General features: G+C 41.5%; 1 protein-coding gene across 2 annotated transcripts in view; it reads right to left on the bottom strand.

Moving 5' to 3' along the window:
- Positions 1 to 6: 6 nt before the first annotated feature.
- The window catches only part of otofa (otoferlin a), a 129902-nt gene continuing 113144 nt past the window's right edge, over positions 7 to 16764 (bottom strand). Inside the window, exons 31-48 of one of the 2 annotated variants that reach the window (XM_050058906.1) lie at positions 15654 to 15820; positions 15421 to 15450; positions 15175 to 15312; positions 15004 to 15079; positions 12680 to 12825; positions 12454 to 12588; positions 11043 to 11180; positions 10791 to 10918; positions 10418 to 10588; positions 9960 to 10120; positions 8931 to 9073; positions 8758 to 8846; positions 8408 to 8506; positions 8096 to 8194; positions 5230 to 5471; positions 4957 to 5135; positions 4098 to 4198; positions 7 to 1723 (exon numbers count right to left, since the gene is read on the bottom strand). In XM_050058906.1, the coding sequence (XP_049914863.1) occupies positions 1543 to 1723; positions 4098 to 4198; positions 4957 to 5135; positions 5230 to 5471; positions 8096 to 8194; positions 8408 to 8506; positions 8758 to 8846; positions 8931 to 9073; positions 9960 to 10120; positions 10418 to 10588; positions 10791 to 10918; positions 11043 to 11180; positions 12454 to 12588; positions 12680 to 12825; positions 15004 to 15079; positions 15175 to 15312; positions 15421 to 15450; positions 15654 to 15820 (2423 nt within the window). In that variant the 3' untranslated portion in view covers positions 7 to 1542. The remainder of the gene's footprint in view (positions 1724 to 4097; positions 4199 to 4956; positions 5136 to 5229; positions 5472 to 8095; positions 8195 to 8407; positions 8507 to 8757; positions 8847 to 8930; positions 9074 to 9959; positions 10121 to 10417; positions 10589 to 10790; positions 10919 to 11042; positions 11181 to 12453; positions 12589 to 12679; positions 12826 to 15003; positions 15080 to 15174; positions 15313 to 15420; positions 15451 to 15653; positions 15821 to 16764) is intronic. The other variant, XM_050058907.1, reaches the window with a different exon arrangement.

Raw genomic sequence — 16764 nt, 5'->3', positions numbered from 1 at the left:
CCATCTGAAATGAAGATGGAGCCAGGATTTAAATAATCAACCCCCTTTCAACACTCCCCTCAAGTGCACTTCAATCGTATTCCCATGAAATCACCTTTACATCATCTGTAATGTTAAAGAGAGCAGGGTCGGTGATTTGGAGAGACGGTCATGCCAACACACATTACCTCTGTGGTCAGTTATCACAATGATGCATGCATATTGACATATAAGTCTACATTTTGGTAGAAAACAGTAATGACCTTGTAGTGTTTGTTGCTTTTGAAGATGTTTCAACCAGAATTTGTCAAACACTATCTGCAGATAATATGCCTTATTCTCCTGTTATCTTTTTTCGGTAATTACCTACAAATACTTTTTGACTCAAGTCTGGTTTTGTTGCTTTGATACATTTCAGTTGAATTAAACCCTGTCGAACGCTTATTGATAATTCATTTAATTTTGAAGTCATCTTGTTCAATGTCTCATCGGATTTCATTAGGAAAATAGACATCTTTATTTTTGTTTCTTCGTTATTATTCTTGAAGTGTGCAAAGACTGCAAGAGCTATATAATTTAATAAAAAAAGGGTAACACTTAGCTTTAATCCCCCATGTTTACCATTTATAAGCAACATATAAAAACAAGTGTTTATTAATGTATCTGTCAACAACTGTAACTCGTCCTGCGGGCACTCATAACTGGAGGCTGGTGTATAAACAGATAATAAATAACATAGTTAAACACAAGGGTAATCATATAAAATTTGTTCACGGGAGAAAGAATAATCGTTGACAATTATTGTACATTAATAAACACTTAAAAATGTCCGTATTTTTGCTTACAACTACATCATAGTGTATTATACAGTAAACCCTTTTATTAAATATTCATATAGTGCTTATAAATGCTGAAAGGGGGATCAGAGTAAAGTGTTATTAAACACATTGTTCATTTGTTCACTAAGAACTTAAATCAACAGCAGACATTAGAACAGTAATGGGAGATCTTAGAGCATCACTTGAAATGAATGTCCATGCAATCGTCTGACCACTAACCCGACACGCTGAATAAACTTAATCAATAAATAAACGAGAGGCTGTATAAACAGATAAAGAAACATTCATTGTCATGTAACATTGCTGGAAAAGAAGAAGAACATCAGGGATTAAACTTTCTGGCAAAGGATTGCTTTAGAGTCAGTTCAAGGATGGAGTCCAGATACTGAGCGTTAGGTTTGTTAGGCTTGCTGCAGATTGGATGGAAGATTAGACAGTTAGTGTTTCTCATGACTCGGGGGGATAAAAAGTCATTTAGGTGGTTTCTGCCTCTCTCTGCAGAGCGAAGGAGGAAGGTGGCGAGCTGTTTGTGACCATCAGAATGGATTAGAGAGGAGGAAATAATGCAATCTGATATCTTTCCCCTTGTGAGACTCCACGCACTCTCCTTCTGTCTGCGCCCACAAACCAACATCTACTCTCTGTGTCTCCCCCAACCTCTCTTCATCCATCTATTCGGCTGGCCACCCCCCGCCCCACCCTGTCCTGTCCTCCCAGCAGCCTCTCAGGCCCCCAGCAGCTTCTTGACCAGGTAGCCCGGCATGCTGTAGAGGAAGAGGCCCAGCATGATGAGCAGCAGCAGGGCCAGCACGATCTTGATGATCAGCCACTTGTAGCGGTTGCACACCAGGTAGCGGATGGCTTTCAGCGGGCTCAGGAACCACAGGAAGGTGGTGTCTGGGCGACTACAGGGAGGGATGGAGGTTTTAGGAAGAGGAAGGTGAAGGTAATTTGGCGAAGGAAGAGCGAGTAAATGAAGGGTGAGAAAGGGAAGAGAGAAATGGGATGAAACATGGGAGGAGTAAAAGAAAGAGAAAGCTGGCGTTAGTGGTTAGTCAGCCATGTTGCATTTAGTTATTTTTATACTACAGCATGCTCACATGTTTATCAATACAATGTGTCAGAGGACCAAAAGATCACATCACAGAGTAAAAGCTGAACAGTTAAAAACATACACAATGAATGTGATGATAAAAATGGATGGATGACTGACCAACAGCTCCAAACACTCATGTTTGTCCAGGGCCGTTTGTTCTTTAACCAGACGTTCACTGGCATCTTTCTTCAAACCACAAATACCTTACATTTGTACGTTATTATGTAGCGGATACATTAAAACTTTCATTCGAACAACACTGTTATTTGTTTATTTGTCTGTTTGAGATGAGTCAGGCCTGCACAGATTCGATCACCGTCACACAGTGCATGCTCATGTTAAAGCGGCCAACGATGTTCTTACTAGGTCAAGATGGCCGCAGTTTTCAGAGCCAGGTGCTGCAGTTGCAGTAACATATTAGTAAATCGGCACCAGATCTAACAGGATGTGTTTCTGTGACTTCCTGTACAGACTAAATGCTGCTGGAAACTTAACTGTGGCTCTTTGTCACCGCCTCCTCGAATGAGCCTAGTGTTTGGCTTAAAATGCCGTGTTTTGGGGGCACATTGGAAATGCAGCTATGTCTTAGAAAAAAAACAACCCTGTTTTTTGTGGCACTATCCTGACAGGAAGTGCAGCAATTTCTAGGTAAAAAAACAAACAAAAAAACCCAGTGGCAGAATCTGTAATAAATGCAGCGATCTCTGTGAAATAAAACTGCTTCTCATGGCACCATCCTCGGTGGAAAAACAGCTACGAGTTGCTAAACAACCATTTTAGTTGTTTGTTGTTTTCAAACAGTGGTCTGTGGGTTGCACGCCATCCACCACCCTGTGCACCTCTTGGTGACAAAGTCAGCTCATATTCTACGTCACTTCAGGAACATTAATTTGATGCATATGAAACATGCAAATGTAAAGTACCCATGGTTTACTGGGCTTGTATTTTAGTTTGACTATAAGTCTGGATTGTGTGTAATAACATCAACACACAGTATCCACATTAGTGGTTTTATTTATTTTTTGAGGATTTTATATAAAGGTCATAATATGGAACATAAGAAACCTGAATTCACATATTCCAGTTTGATTATTACGTTAATTACTTTTCACTGAGGTGCCTCACATCGATGCCAGTGAGGATCTGTTGTGGTGTTGTCTGAAAAGGATTTAGACGTTTAGACGTTAAAGCTTGTACAGTAAGTTGTTTACATGTGAATCTTTCCCACCTCTACGTATGATGTGAACCATACCTACAAACGGCCCCACCCACATACTGCCACACAAAACAGTTGGTCACATTTAAGATGTGTAATGGCACTTGGTGACAAAGGACACTGGTTGGCACAGAGATCTGATACAAAATACAGCAGAAGAAAGAGACTATTCTACAGCTGAGACGACAGAGGAGAGACAGAGGAGAAACAAAGAAACTGAGTTTTGGCGGGACAGGAGAGGAGCAGCTACAGGTAGGACAGCAGAATCCAGGAAGCAAGGGGGTTAAATAGAGAAGCAGAGACAGCGAGGAGGGGGCGGAGGCTACCAGCGAGTCAGGCCCCCAGCATCTTCTTGACCAGGTAGCCAGGGATAGAGTAGAGGAAGAGGCCCAGCATGAGCAGCAGCAGTATCAGCCCCAGGACCTTGAGGATCAGCCAGCGGTAGTTGTGCCAGATGAAGTAACGAATGGACTTCAGGGGGCTCAGAAACCACATTAGACTGGTGTCCGGGCGACTTCGCGGAAGGAGGTAGAGAGAGGGAGGGAAGGAAGAAAGGAAGGAATGCAGATGGAGGCAAAAACAGGGAGAAAGGGTAAGGAGAAAGGGGGAGTCACACACACAGATAGGAGGGGAGGGGGGAGACAGAGGGAGACAGTTGAAGAGATGGTAGGAGGAGAAACGAGTGCGAAAGTGTAACAGAGGCCTTTTGACAGTGCAAAAAGCAGCGCAAGGGTCAAACAAGACCAAATCACACCTTTGTTAAATATGAGGTCCTGACTGATGGTGATCTGTAACATCTGATTCACTGCATTTTGCACTGTGAGAATGATTTTACTGACGAGGTGATTTAAGGGACATGTCTGCGCCTTTTATCACAACATCCTCACATTTGATTAGTGAAATAAGTGTGTGTGTGTTTGTGAGCATCAGACTCTACATATACTCTGAATAAACGTTAACATCTTACTTTGGTTTCTCCAGTGGATCAGGCTCATTTCGTCCCAGTCCTACAGGACTTTTCTCCGCCTCCTCCGCTGTCACAAGATGAAGCTCAGCTTCTACCTTACCCTGCAAAGACAACATATGATGCATGTGAAAAGTTAAATCAATCAGCTAGATGCCTTGAGTATACAGATACCTGATCTTTGTTCTCTGTTCTGTGTAGATCAGTGCAGTGGTTTCAATTCTTTAGATTTATCTTGGGACCCCAGGGGTTCCTGACACCCAGGTTGGGTACAAGGGTTGTCACGAGAACTGACACTGTGGTACCAAGTTGATGCCAAAATTCTGAATATGTGACGTTACTCATTTCTCTGCAATTCTTCAGGCCCAGAGGGGGTGGTCGCCAAAAGTTGAAAAATCCTCAACTTTGGGTAAAACGCTGCTCTTGTCACAGTCACTTTTTTAAATGTATAATAAAGGAATGTATGTTTAATTAGATGGTAGTTTTTGTTTTTTAACCATGGTTTTGAATTGGGTATTGAGAATTGTGGTATTTCTTTTGCTTTTGCTTCACAACACCTTACACTTCACTCACATCTACATCACTGACTTACTGACTGGCCACACTCCACATGGAGTTTATTTTTCTGTTGTTCACTTTGTTGCAATAAATAACCTTTACTTTAACATCATCCACTGTGTCCCTTCCAGTATTTATCATGACTTAAGAGTCTGGCTATGACATTTTACAGTTGAGTTTATTTAATCTTTTACTCAGTTGAATGTGGCTCTCTAAGTGCAGTTTTGAAAAGACTGTTGAGATGTGGTGCCACCCTGCCGTTGTGACTTTGCTCGTGCTGTTATGTATTTCATGACTGACTCACAGTTAGCTCCATCTCATCGTTCTCATCGCGGGCTACAAACGGCCACCAGCCCTTGACCCTCTTCTGTTTGAAGATGGAAATCGTGGGCAGCTCCTGCTCATTTCGGATCATGTCAAGGGAACACTGCTTGGCCGTCTTGGCGCCACGAGGGAACCGGTTTAGGTCCAACTCGATTGCACCTGGGAGTGGCGATTGTTAAAGACAGTAAGGATGGTGATGCTTTGGCTGTTTTTATGGTTTAATCAGATGGTAAATTCTGTAGTGTTTCCTCACCCAGGAAGTCATCAGCAGAGAAGTGGTCGGCATCCCAGACCTGCATTGTGAGGCGAGGAGGGATCTTATATTCAGTCTCATCCCAGGAGAACATGGACTCTTTCTTAGAAATGACGATCTTCTCCTCAGCCATGAGGTAATCGAAGGGGAAGACGAAGCGCCAGTTAAAGTTTCCCTCACCGGTCAGGGAGTGATAGTGCACATCTGTGTCCTGCTTGTCCTCCTGCTGCCCTTTGAGCCATCTGTGGGCAGAGAAGAACCACAGAGACCAGAGTTAGGTTCACCTTCAGGACCGTGGTCTGGGTGAGCGGGTAGTTTTTGTTTGATTTTGTCAGTCATGCACTTCTAAGGTCGATCAAGTAGGAAACTACAATAGTGTGTTAGTTACTGAATATTAATTTGGTTGACTTGAACAGGAGCACAGGACATGTCAAATGTAGCAGTCTGCCAACAAGAGAGATGATGCTAATAGGTCAAAATTCAAAACACATAATGTGGCTCCCCAAAAGCAAATCAGATTAATAAATCTGTGTGAGATAATGTCAAAAACGTTGCTGAATGATTCATAAAAATCTGATTTGATGTTGGAGCTTCACACTATTTTCAAAGCCATGCATACACAAAGCTTGCAAAAATGCCATCAGTGAAATTTATCTGAAATTTTCCTTTAAAAAAACCCAAACAAACAAAAAACCAAAAACCCTTTCATCTGTAGTGTCTGGACGCAGAGAGCTGAGGATCAAAGGCTATGAGGACAGTCTGTGCCGACTGGAGCTCTTTCATTAACAGTAGAGTGAGACTGGCTTTATTAGTGAGGAAGAGGAGCAGGAGGGAAGCTGCCATCTCAGTTCTCAAAACGCAACACTGAAAACATAAAAAAGTAAGCTGACAAAGGGTTGTCGGCCTAAAATGTGAGGGAATGTGCTATGATTAAACTACTGAGATGCTCTGGCATAAATAAGGCTGGGGTTAAGATGGAAAGGCATTGGGGTTTGTTGGCTACAGAGGACATGATGCCACTAAAACATGCCTGATCTCATGTGACCCAACAACTGAATCATAACCACTGTATCACAACACTGGATCCATCTGAAACAACCCATCCTCCTTTCACTACTGTCAATAAGGACAGCTGGGTCAGCCACTGAACTCCACAGCACTGAACAACTTCTAAAATACTTAAATCATCCTCCAGGTATTTAGGGTTGTTTGAGGATGGCACCCTGTTTGTTACAGTGCAGTCCTTAGGTGACACATCCGCCAGTGACACCAGGTCAGCTGAGGGAAAAGTGAGTTTGGTTAAGAGATGCAGGAGTGAGGAGGCTCCGCATGACGCTGACATTAATAACTTTAAACAGGAGTTAAATGTCAAAAGACCTTTTTCATTGTGGACATTTTACATGTAGCAGCAAGAAAAGCACAATTAAAATCATTAATAATGGCTGCATTGCATGTAGGTGTTATTGCGCATGCTGTACTGCAATGGCTGACTGGGACACTTAATGGAATGAGACATTATTAATGTTATTAGATACATCAGTGCTGTTTCTATCACAGGTGTATCGTTACATTACACGTCCATCCTGTGAGTATCTGCTGAGTTCATACACTAAATTAATTCAGGCATGCATTCCCAGTTATTTTTTGGGGGTCAATGTGAGGCAGTCTCACTGGACGGAAGGCTAATGTAACGGCACCTGACGACAAGTCAAAATGCCTGCCATGAAAAAGGCCCATTATTGTCACTAGTCTGCAACACAACAATGTTATCAAGAACATTGGAGCTCTGTCGTACCGACATGCATATTCTTTACTCAGATACATGCAAGAGGCTCCAAATACCTTAAAATTTAAATTACAAATATCTTGAAAGTCTTGAAAAATTTTGAGTAAAATCTACAAAACAGGACCAAACCACAAAACGTAATACATCGTACCATTGTCATCATCCTCATCATAATCACCATAATCACAGATGAGGATACAAGTTTGCTCTCGACTTGGAAATCGTATTTTGATGAAAATGTGTAATTTAACAAAAAAGAAAAATACTTAAAAAAAAAAAAAGTAGTAAAAAAAAAAAAAAATACAACGTAGACAAGAAAAAAATTTAGTTTACCAAAATTGAAATAGTTTGACCAAAGAAATGGTGGTTTCACAAAATAAAAAAAAACTAGTAGTCTGGTAAAAAAAAAAGACCAAATTGGTAGTTTGACAAAATAAATGAAAATAGTAGTGACAAAAAAAGAAAATTAAAAATAGTTTGACAAAACAAACAAACAAACAAACAAACAAACTGTGGTTTCATTAAATAAAATAAATAGTAGTTTCACAAAAAATAAAAATACAATACAAGAAACACAAGAAATAGCTTTACAAAAAGACAAGAAAATGGTAGTTGAGCAAAATAAAATAGTAGTTTGACAAAAAAAATTGTAGTTCAACAAAGTAAAAAAAACTTTGACAAAAAAAACAAAAGAAGACAGCAGTTAGTCATGACAATGTAGATGTTTAAAAATATTTCTCTGAGCACCTGAAGGGCTTTATGTCCATGTTAGATTATTGGCTTCTGCAGTTTCCAAGGTCATAAATGAACTTTAATTCTCAGCATACCTGTGGGCTGTTTTGGTGTATATCGACTAAGTATGATTATGATTGTACTCAACAGGTTGTTTATGTGGTTTGATCCTGACTGATTTCACTTTTCATTTGGCATTGGTGTTCAGCGTGCCATTTGAGAATTTAATACAAGCGAGGTTACGTGCTGGATGGAGAGTTGGAAAGGGGAGAAAAAAATGACTCCGGGGCTTCAGGAGGAAGGAGGGGAGGTAGTTTAACGAGCCATGCGATGGAATCGTGTGTTTACCCCCTGACATAGATGTCAGACATCTTCTCTCCTGTCATGAAAGCATCGTCCTCTAGAATTACGTCATCAGTGTTCCAAATAACAACACGAAGCTCAAAGCTAGACAGCAGCAGAGCATTGACCGGAGGAGAGAGAGAGGACGACAGACAGGGAGACACACCACAAACACAAAGACAAACAACACAAAAACGCACACAGATAAAAATGGAAACAAAACAAAAAAAATAATGGTTAACTGCAAAAAAAAAAAAAATCCACACACAGCTCACATCCACGGGACGAGGCTTGGTCGCCGCGTCCCGCTGTACCTACCCCCTGACAAATATGTCACTGGACTTTTCCCCAGTGAAGTAATCATCGTCCTCCAGTATTACTTCGTCTGTATTCCAAATAATCACCCTGAGCTCATATCTGGTAAGGGGGGGAGGAAGGAACACATGGTTGGACTAATATTTGACAGTAAGCGGAGAGCTAACTAGTCAATCAGACTCACCATAATTTAACCAGGGGATAAAACTATGTACTCTGTCGGAAAAACTCAAGAATTTTACAATTAACAAACATCTTTCCAATAAAATCTGCAATGGATTTACAGTTATTCAAAATCAGAAAGCATCATATTCATAGTGATGTTTGTCTTGTTTGCTCCAGCCTGAGCCTACCTCTTTGGTTTCCTTGGTGATATGTCAATCGCAGGTCCAGGAGCAGGCATGTCCATAGGAAACATATCCACCCACATCTCAATACGGCCCTTTGAACGTACAGAGGAATATATACAGCTGAACTGTACATTCAATCTGTTTTATGACTCCAAACAAGCGTGGCTCTCTCCTACCTGTTCGATGCCGGGTTTGTCGGGGTTCAGCAGGGGTCTGGTCTCCACGTGTTCTGGGACGAGCTTACAGCCCACCCTCGGGATCTCCTCCCAGTGGTTCAGCACCGTCAGAGCCAAATGCTCCTCTGTCTGTTTCTTCAGACCTGAGATATCGACACAAACCAAAGAAGATAAAGGTGTAAAGAGAAACACCGAAATCGGACCAAACCAAACCTACGCATAAGTGCAACTGTGCTGCATTCTGTGTTATGTTACAGGTCAGTTCTTCTTCTCTATACTCTGGTTCATTAAGGTATCCTTTTGTCTCCACATGAACAGCTTTTCGTCGTCACTGTCATAATCATTCAGTTTTTCATTTCCTTGTATTTGTTGTCTTTTCCATAAAGCCCTGACAGTCTGACTCAAACAGCTGCCTTGAGGCGCACAGCTGCACTGATAAGTAGGAATACTGAAGTTCTACAGATGTGAAAAAGTAATGCCAAAAGAAAGGGCTGTGACAGCCAGGTAAAGAGGTGAAAATATTCTCAGTATAGTGTCCACATAGGCTGATATTGATGTTTTTTTTAGATGGCTGAAATATGTTTTGCTGCTAACCCCCATCCACAGCAGTACATCACTTGGCTTCCATGTCAGTCCTCCCTTCTGCTTCTCCAAACTAGGAGCATGCCTATTGCCATTTACTGTTGGTAATGCACTGACTATAGATTGGTATCTTAGTGAACCCCACTGAAAACTAGAATTACTGCCTTGTAGTTGTATGCCTCTGGGCACCAGTCAGATTGTGCAGTCCATCCATGTCTTTAAAAACATGGATGCTTCACAAACATCTTCCCCCAGCAGCACAGAAGATCTACACAATTAGCAAAGTGTCAAGGTGGACACCCAAGATTAGTGTCACCAGTTCAGTACATAACCAAATGTTTCCCCTTCTGCTCCTAAAATCTGACACTGAGTGATGGCCAGAAAAGATGTTTAATTCCATGTTAACTTTTACAGAATCTCAGTTTAAGGAGAGAAATGCAGCCATACCATTTTCATCCTCGATCTCTGTAGGTCCCAGGAAGATTCGATTGGCCACCTTGACTTTGCCCCCTGGCCCATAATGAGGTCCATCAATCTTGCCGTCCTTACAGAGCTTCGCCAGAATCTGACTGGGCTTCATAGGGTCCCGCCAAACATTGTATCCATGGCTAACATCAATAGATGACAAACAGCAGTTGAACATCTGAAGTCATTAGGTATGTGAGCTATTCAGGAAGTTATAATCTATACAGTAGAACATAGGATCCAGTTGGGGCTTTTGAGATGCTTACACAATATAGCCTAAGAGTAATGATAGCATTTTTTATTACCACAATTAATAAACCTCTTATCCTTGTCAAATAACAAAGTAAACTAAATTAAGACAGGTGTTGGGTTTCATATGGTGACACTGTAACTAAACAAATAACCAAAACGCGTAAAGGATAAAACACATGGATACTCACACAGAATAGTTGGATGAGATGCCACAGGTTGCTCTGTATTTGCTGTAGAAACGATTCTCCAAGTCAATCTTTGTCTCTCCGATCAGGTCGTCAGTGCCGACCAGGTCCCAGTCGTACACAGACACCGTTAACATGGACTCCATGGGGAATGTGGCTTCGATGTCAAATGATCTGAGCACAGATGTAGGATAAACAAATTAAGTCAAGAGGAAAAATGAAGAGATAAAAGCTAGTGTGAGGAGGGTAACAGATTCAGGCTCGTTCAGAATATTGCTGCACAAAACATTTTTTTGGCAGCTAGACTTTTTTGCTGCTCTACAAACATGTGACATGAAACTGGAACTAACAGAAGAGTAGCTTTCTCTCAACTTACTTGCCAAATACAGGATTGAGCTGTTTGGAAATGTAGTTCTCTTTGTCCTTGACCTCTGACTTGCCCAGCTTGATGACAACGTATGGATCAGCCTTCCCATTAATATCAGCTGGATGAAGATCTGTAGCCTAAGAAAGAGAAAAGCAGAATAAACTACAACAATCAGACAGAATATTTATCTCTATATGTTCATTATGCTGAGTGAGTTTTTTTCAACTGAGTATAGAGTGAAATGATAACGAGGTCACTCACCCTGACCACAAAGACACGGACGAGGACGTTGATTGGATCGTTATGTGGAATGCTCTGGAACATGCCCATGTTGGGATCGAATCCTGCCTCTCTTGTGATCTCCTCAGACAGAGGTAGCTTGTACATACATAAGGATCCCTGGGTCACAGGAAAAAAAAGAAAAGAAAAAGGTTAAAAACTAGAATTATTGCCCCGCAGTCATATGCCTCTGCGCACCAGTCAAGTTTCTCTTACAGTTCACATCCATGCCTGTGAAAAGGTTTTCCTGAGATACCGTGTTCACGAGAATGAAATAAATGCAAGGTCACATTGACCTTGATCATGACCATCAAGATCTAATCAGTTCTTGGAGTCCAAGTAGATGTTTGGGCCAAATTTGAAAAAATTCCCTCATGGTGTTCTTGAGGTACTGCATTCACAAGAATGAGAAATACAAGGTCACAGTGACCTTGACCTTTGACCTACAAGTAACAAAATCTATTGAAATCATTGATTACTCCAGGCGGGCGTTTGCAACAAATGTGATGAAATTCCCTCATGGCGTTGTTGAGATATTGCGTTCATGAGAATGGGATGTAGTCTACAGACAGACAAACATACGGACAAACTACCTGAAAACACAATGCTTCTGCCATGGCTTTCTCTGACATGAAGGTGTAAGTGTAATTTTACTCCATGACTTATGTTCTTTCAGCTACTGTTGGCTGGAACCATAGACTATGTAAAAATAATGGATGCAGCCACCATGATGTCACTTATTGGTTTGTGGACTCCCATTTTGAAGTCTCAAGTTTGGCATGTTAGCTGTCGCCATCTTGGAATTCGGAGCCAGAAGTAGTTGGATGAGAGGCTGGAGATGGAGATGGAGCTGTGGAGGAGTGAGGGATGGATCTGACTGAGAGCTTGAGAACACTATCGGCAGACAGCCTGTTACTCAAAGCAGCCACGCCCTTAATTACAGGTAACTTCTAGTTGTAATAAAATTTAAACAGGTGACTCAAATAAAAATTCACTCCACATACAGTTGTCATGAACAGGAAGATTGACTACAAAGACCCAAACTGTTTCTTTTTTTTTACCAGGCTGTAAACATTTCTGCTGTAGAGTTGGGCCTTTTAACATGGGGGTCTATGAGGACTGATCAAGAGGCTGAAAATGAGGCCAGTGCAAAAGAACAAACAAACTGCAGTTCATCGAATGGCCACTTGAGGCTGGCTCCAAAGTAGAGTAAATCCCCACAGACCTCCATGTTAAAATGCCCAACTCTACAGCAGAAATAAACATGTTTACAGTCTGGTACATATAAGGTTTTGATCTCTAAAGCAAAATTCTCCCTTCAAGACAACTGTACAGGGGGTGAATTTTTGCTGCTTGGCTGGGAAGTACTTGTTTTTACTCAGGGTTTTCCCACCTTGAATCTGCCAACAATTCTGTCATCATCCAGAGCGTGTTCGTCGTCATCACCCGCCTTTCCTCTGTACAAGTTGAAAGTGTGCAGCCAGTCTTCAAAGTTGCCGTACTCACTCTCCAGCTCCTTGTTGTACACCTGCACAGCATAACATGACAAACACATAAAGCGTTTGTATCTAGATGTGTACTATTGTGTGCTGGTCTGAATGCGTGGATGACGTACTGACCATCAGCTCGTCTACTTTTGCTTTAACCGGTCGTTTCTCAGAGCCGTCTGCAGCCTGGCCCTTCTTCTTGTCCTTGGAGCCCTTCTTCTCTTTGCTCTTTTCCTTTGTCTTGGAGCCTTTTAGAAGAAGGTCATCAGGTTTGATATCTGATTGGAAGGGTGAGTGGAAGTGGAGGTGGACAAAGTAGGGTTGGAGTCATGAAGAGGGGTAGCAAGGTTGCACAGTACATGTGTCATGCAACATGAAAGCTGACAGGTGTGTTTATCAGGGGAATAAGTTTCCCTGAACTCATGTTGTAAATGTAGTCAAATGTCCGTGTACATTAGAAAAGGCACTCCAAGAAACAAAAACATCACAAAATGTTAAATTAATTAGTCTTAAAAAATAGTAACTTAACTCCACCTGAAGATACTGCTTCCTGTGATTCAGCTACTTCTTCTGTGGTCGGTGTGATTGAAACAGGTAATGCTTCTTCATCTTCTTTTGATTTAATAGCTTATGGCAACCATAGTTTAAAAAAGTGCATACCGCTACCTATGGTACTGGAGGATGCAGCATGAGCTGTATGAGAGTACTCATATACAAGTGACCAGTAATCCGGGCCAGTTCAAACTACCTCGTGGGCCGGACCCAGTCTGGGGTCGCCAACTGAATAGCTCGGGTTCAACATTATTTTTATACTACATCTAGCACCTTTTAGAGAAGTTTAATGCTGCATTGATTGCAGTCTAATTGTAAATAATTTATGTCATTATGTATGTGAGCATGTTGGCGTAGAGGTAGATTAATTCAGTGAGTCTGTATCAGCCAGCTTTCATGTGTAATGCAGAGCTGGGACGTCATGCTGATGTGGGATATGGTCATGAATATGATGATGTTCACTCGTGTTCAAAGCACTGATGAAGGATGAACCGTGGGAGCAGAGACAAATAGCAGGAAGCACATAACGATGTGTCTGCGCACTTTATGCTAGAGGTCACGTCTGACAAAAGCTGTGTCCGGAAGCCCTCCATCATTCACTCATTTACTCTTTCATAACAAACACCCTGTAGTTTGGTTTATAATGAGCAGCAAATTGAGATTTCTGACATTTGTGAATCATTGTAATTTTGAGTTATCACTGATAGCTTTAGTTTTTAAATTCTATAAAATTGGGCGCATGACATTGTGGGATTGTTAACAGAAAGCATGCAGTGTCCAAAATCCATACTACACAGTACTAAAGTGTACTCAAAGCAGACAGCTTGCAGACCACATACGGTTGATTTTTAAGTGTGCTGTTAATGCACAAAGTAAATGAAGAAACATCTCAACCCTGGATGTATTTTAATATCTAGATGTCCGACCTCAAAGTGGTGCCTATTCAGTCTAATGAGAGTTGCCTGCCTGATGTGTACAACAGAAAAACTTCTAGCTTCTGGTGTTACTTTCAGCGTATGCAGCCCACTGAATATGCGCAGTAGTGCCTCTGTGTAGTGGTGGTCTAAAAATCATAATAGAAAGATTCATAATTGAGCATGTTTGCAGTTCAAGGTGTCCTGTCAATAGCTTACAATGGTGGCCTATGGAAACAATGCTTTGGTCTCCCTCTTAAGTGTCTTCATAAACTCAAGTTGGTCCAGAATTCAGCCGCCCGTATCATTACTAGAACCCCCTCCACATATCATATCACTCCTGTTCCTCCTCGTCATAATCAAGCCCCTTCCTACCTGTCTGAACTCCTTCATAACTACACACCCTCATATTTATAGTACAATTTTTGTCTAGTCATTTAATTAACTTTTATTGTATAATACTGATTGTTTGACTTTATGATCTATGGATACATTGCTGCTTGTTTTTTTTTGTTTTAACTATGTCTTTTAAGGTGTCCTTGAGTGCTTTTAAATGTGCCTATAAGGGGACTATTAAGATGTAGTACATACTGTATAGAATTAATATGCTGTATGGATTTAGGACACAGCTGTAGTGTACAGGCCATTGTCACCACTTTTTTCCAGTGTTGGAGTTTTTAGGGACACTATATGGAGCATAAATTCCCCACTCGCACATTCAGATAAAATGATGCATAGTAAATACAGTGCACAGTACAAGTAGGAAGTGATTTCCGACTCAAGCATATGATATTCCTTTGACAGAAGTATCGCTCAAAACAAATTACTCCCTGCCATCTCAGGCAGAACAGTGAAAACAGTCAGGAATATGTCTACACTTGCAGAATCATAACTTAAAATCGAATGTTGGTGACATTTCCATTTAAAAGAAATCAAAGCAGCAGACATTCGGGCGCGCTGGCAGGCAGCCCAACCGTTTTGGTGGAATACCTGTTGCCTCTGCAGCTATTTCCAGGTCCTCTCTTTCCTCTGCCTCTGCCTGAGCTGCCTCCTGGGCTCTGAGAGTCTGGAAAACCAGGCGAGAAAATACTGTCAACCTAACAGAACTTTAAGTGTGAAAGCAAAAACAAAAACGTTTCAATGTGAATAGAACAGACTAACCTCCTTCAGCGTCTCTATTGAAGCAAAATATTTGGACCACCAGTCCAGCACTCTCTCATCTGTCTCATCCTCTTCTTCTACTCCTCCCTTCTTTTTCTTCTTCTTCTTCTTTTTCTCTTTGTCACACTCCTCCTCGGTCTGTTGAAACAGTTCAGACAATTAAAGTGATGCTCAGCAGCTCAGTTTTCACTCACAACAAGGCAACAGTTAACTTCAGCACAAATATCTGTAGGAACAATTACTTACCATGTCAACTTTTACAACAGCGTCAGACGTCTATGACAGGGGGCGTTACATAAAACAGCACAAGGGTTAATACACACAATGGATGATGCAGGTAGGAACGGCACATGTACAGAGGCAGGTCATAAGGACTGGACATAAAGCAGTGCTACTACTTACATACATTAACACTCACATTGTACAATAGAAGTTAGAAGGCAATGCTCTACAGTGCATGAACTCAAAGAAAAGCTTACAGCGTCTAACTTGACAACCGTGTCCATCTTTCGCACGGGAGGCTCCGCATCCATGTTGACGATGATGTCACCTGCGGGGCGAGAGAGGGTGCGGGAAGAAAGGCTGGGTGAGGAGCGAGGCTGGGAGCCGCCATTAGTAAGGACCATATAGCCATTCATTAGCTTAGCTGGAGTGAGGCCGGAGGGCAGAGACAGCAGGTGGCAGGAGAGGACAGGACAGCCAAGGACATGCGAGAGAGAAAAAAGAACAGATGGAAGGGAGGATACGGGCAGGAACAGTTGGTCAGGGCAGAGAGCAAGCAGAGAAATCAGCAAAGTTAATAAAGAATGAATATTTATTCTTAAAGGGACCGCTTACCCCACATCAAAACTACATATTTTTCCTTCTATCTGTGGTGCTGTTGACCAGTCTAAATTGTTTTGGTGTGAGTTGCAGAGTGTTGAAGAGATCCGTCGTAGAGATGTCTGCCTTCTTTCCAATATAATAAAACTAGCTGGCACTCAGCTTGCGGTGCTCAAAGTGCCAAAAAAACACATTTGAAAAACTCAACAGCAATGTCTCTTTACAGAAATCATGACCTGGTTACTCAAGATAATCTAAAGACCTTGTTGTGAGCAGTTTCATGTAGGAACTAGTTTCTTTCAACCTAACTACATCGCCAACTGTAACACCATGCAGTATGAAGTGTGCATCTACTCATGGACAAGAGGCTCATGCAAGTGACGGTGCGAAATGCTGTCAAGTGCCATCTAGTTCCATTATATCCACGAGCAGGCAGACATCTTCAACACTCTGCAACTCACACCAAAACAATCTAGACTGGTCAACAGCACTCCAGGTGAGTGGAAAAAGATAAACAGTATCTCACATAAGTGAGTACACCCCTCCCATTTTTGCAAATATTTCATTATATCTTGTCATGGGACAACACTATAGAAATGACACTTTGATATAACTTAAAGTAGTCAGTGTACAGCTTGTATAGTAGTATAGATTTACCTTCCTCTGAAAATTACTCAAAACACAGCCATCAACATCTAAACAGCTGGCAACATAATTGAGTACACCCCACAGTGAACATGTCCAAATTGTGCCTCAAGTGTCAATATT

Source organism: Epinephelus moara, chromosome 12 (assembly GCF_006386435.1).
Source record: "Epinephelus moara isolate mb chromosome 12, YSFRI_EMoa_1.0, whole genome shotgun sequence".
Lineage (NCBI taxonomy): Eukaryota > Metazoa > Chordata > Actinopteri > Perciformes > Serranidae > Epinephelus > Epinephelus moara.
Note: the sequence above shows the minus strand (reverse complement) of the source record. Positions and strands in the feature narration are given on the sequence as shown.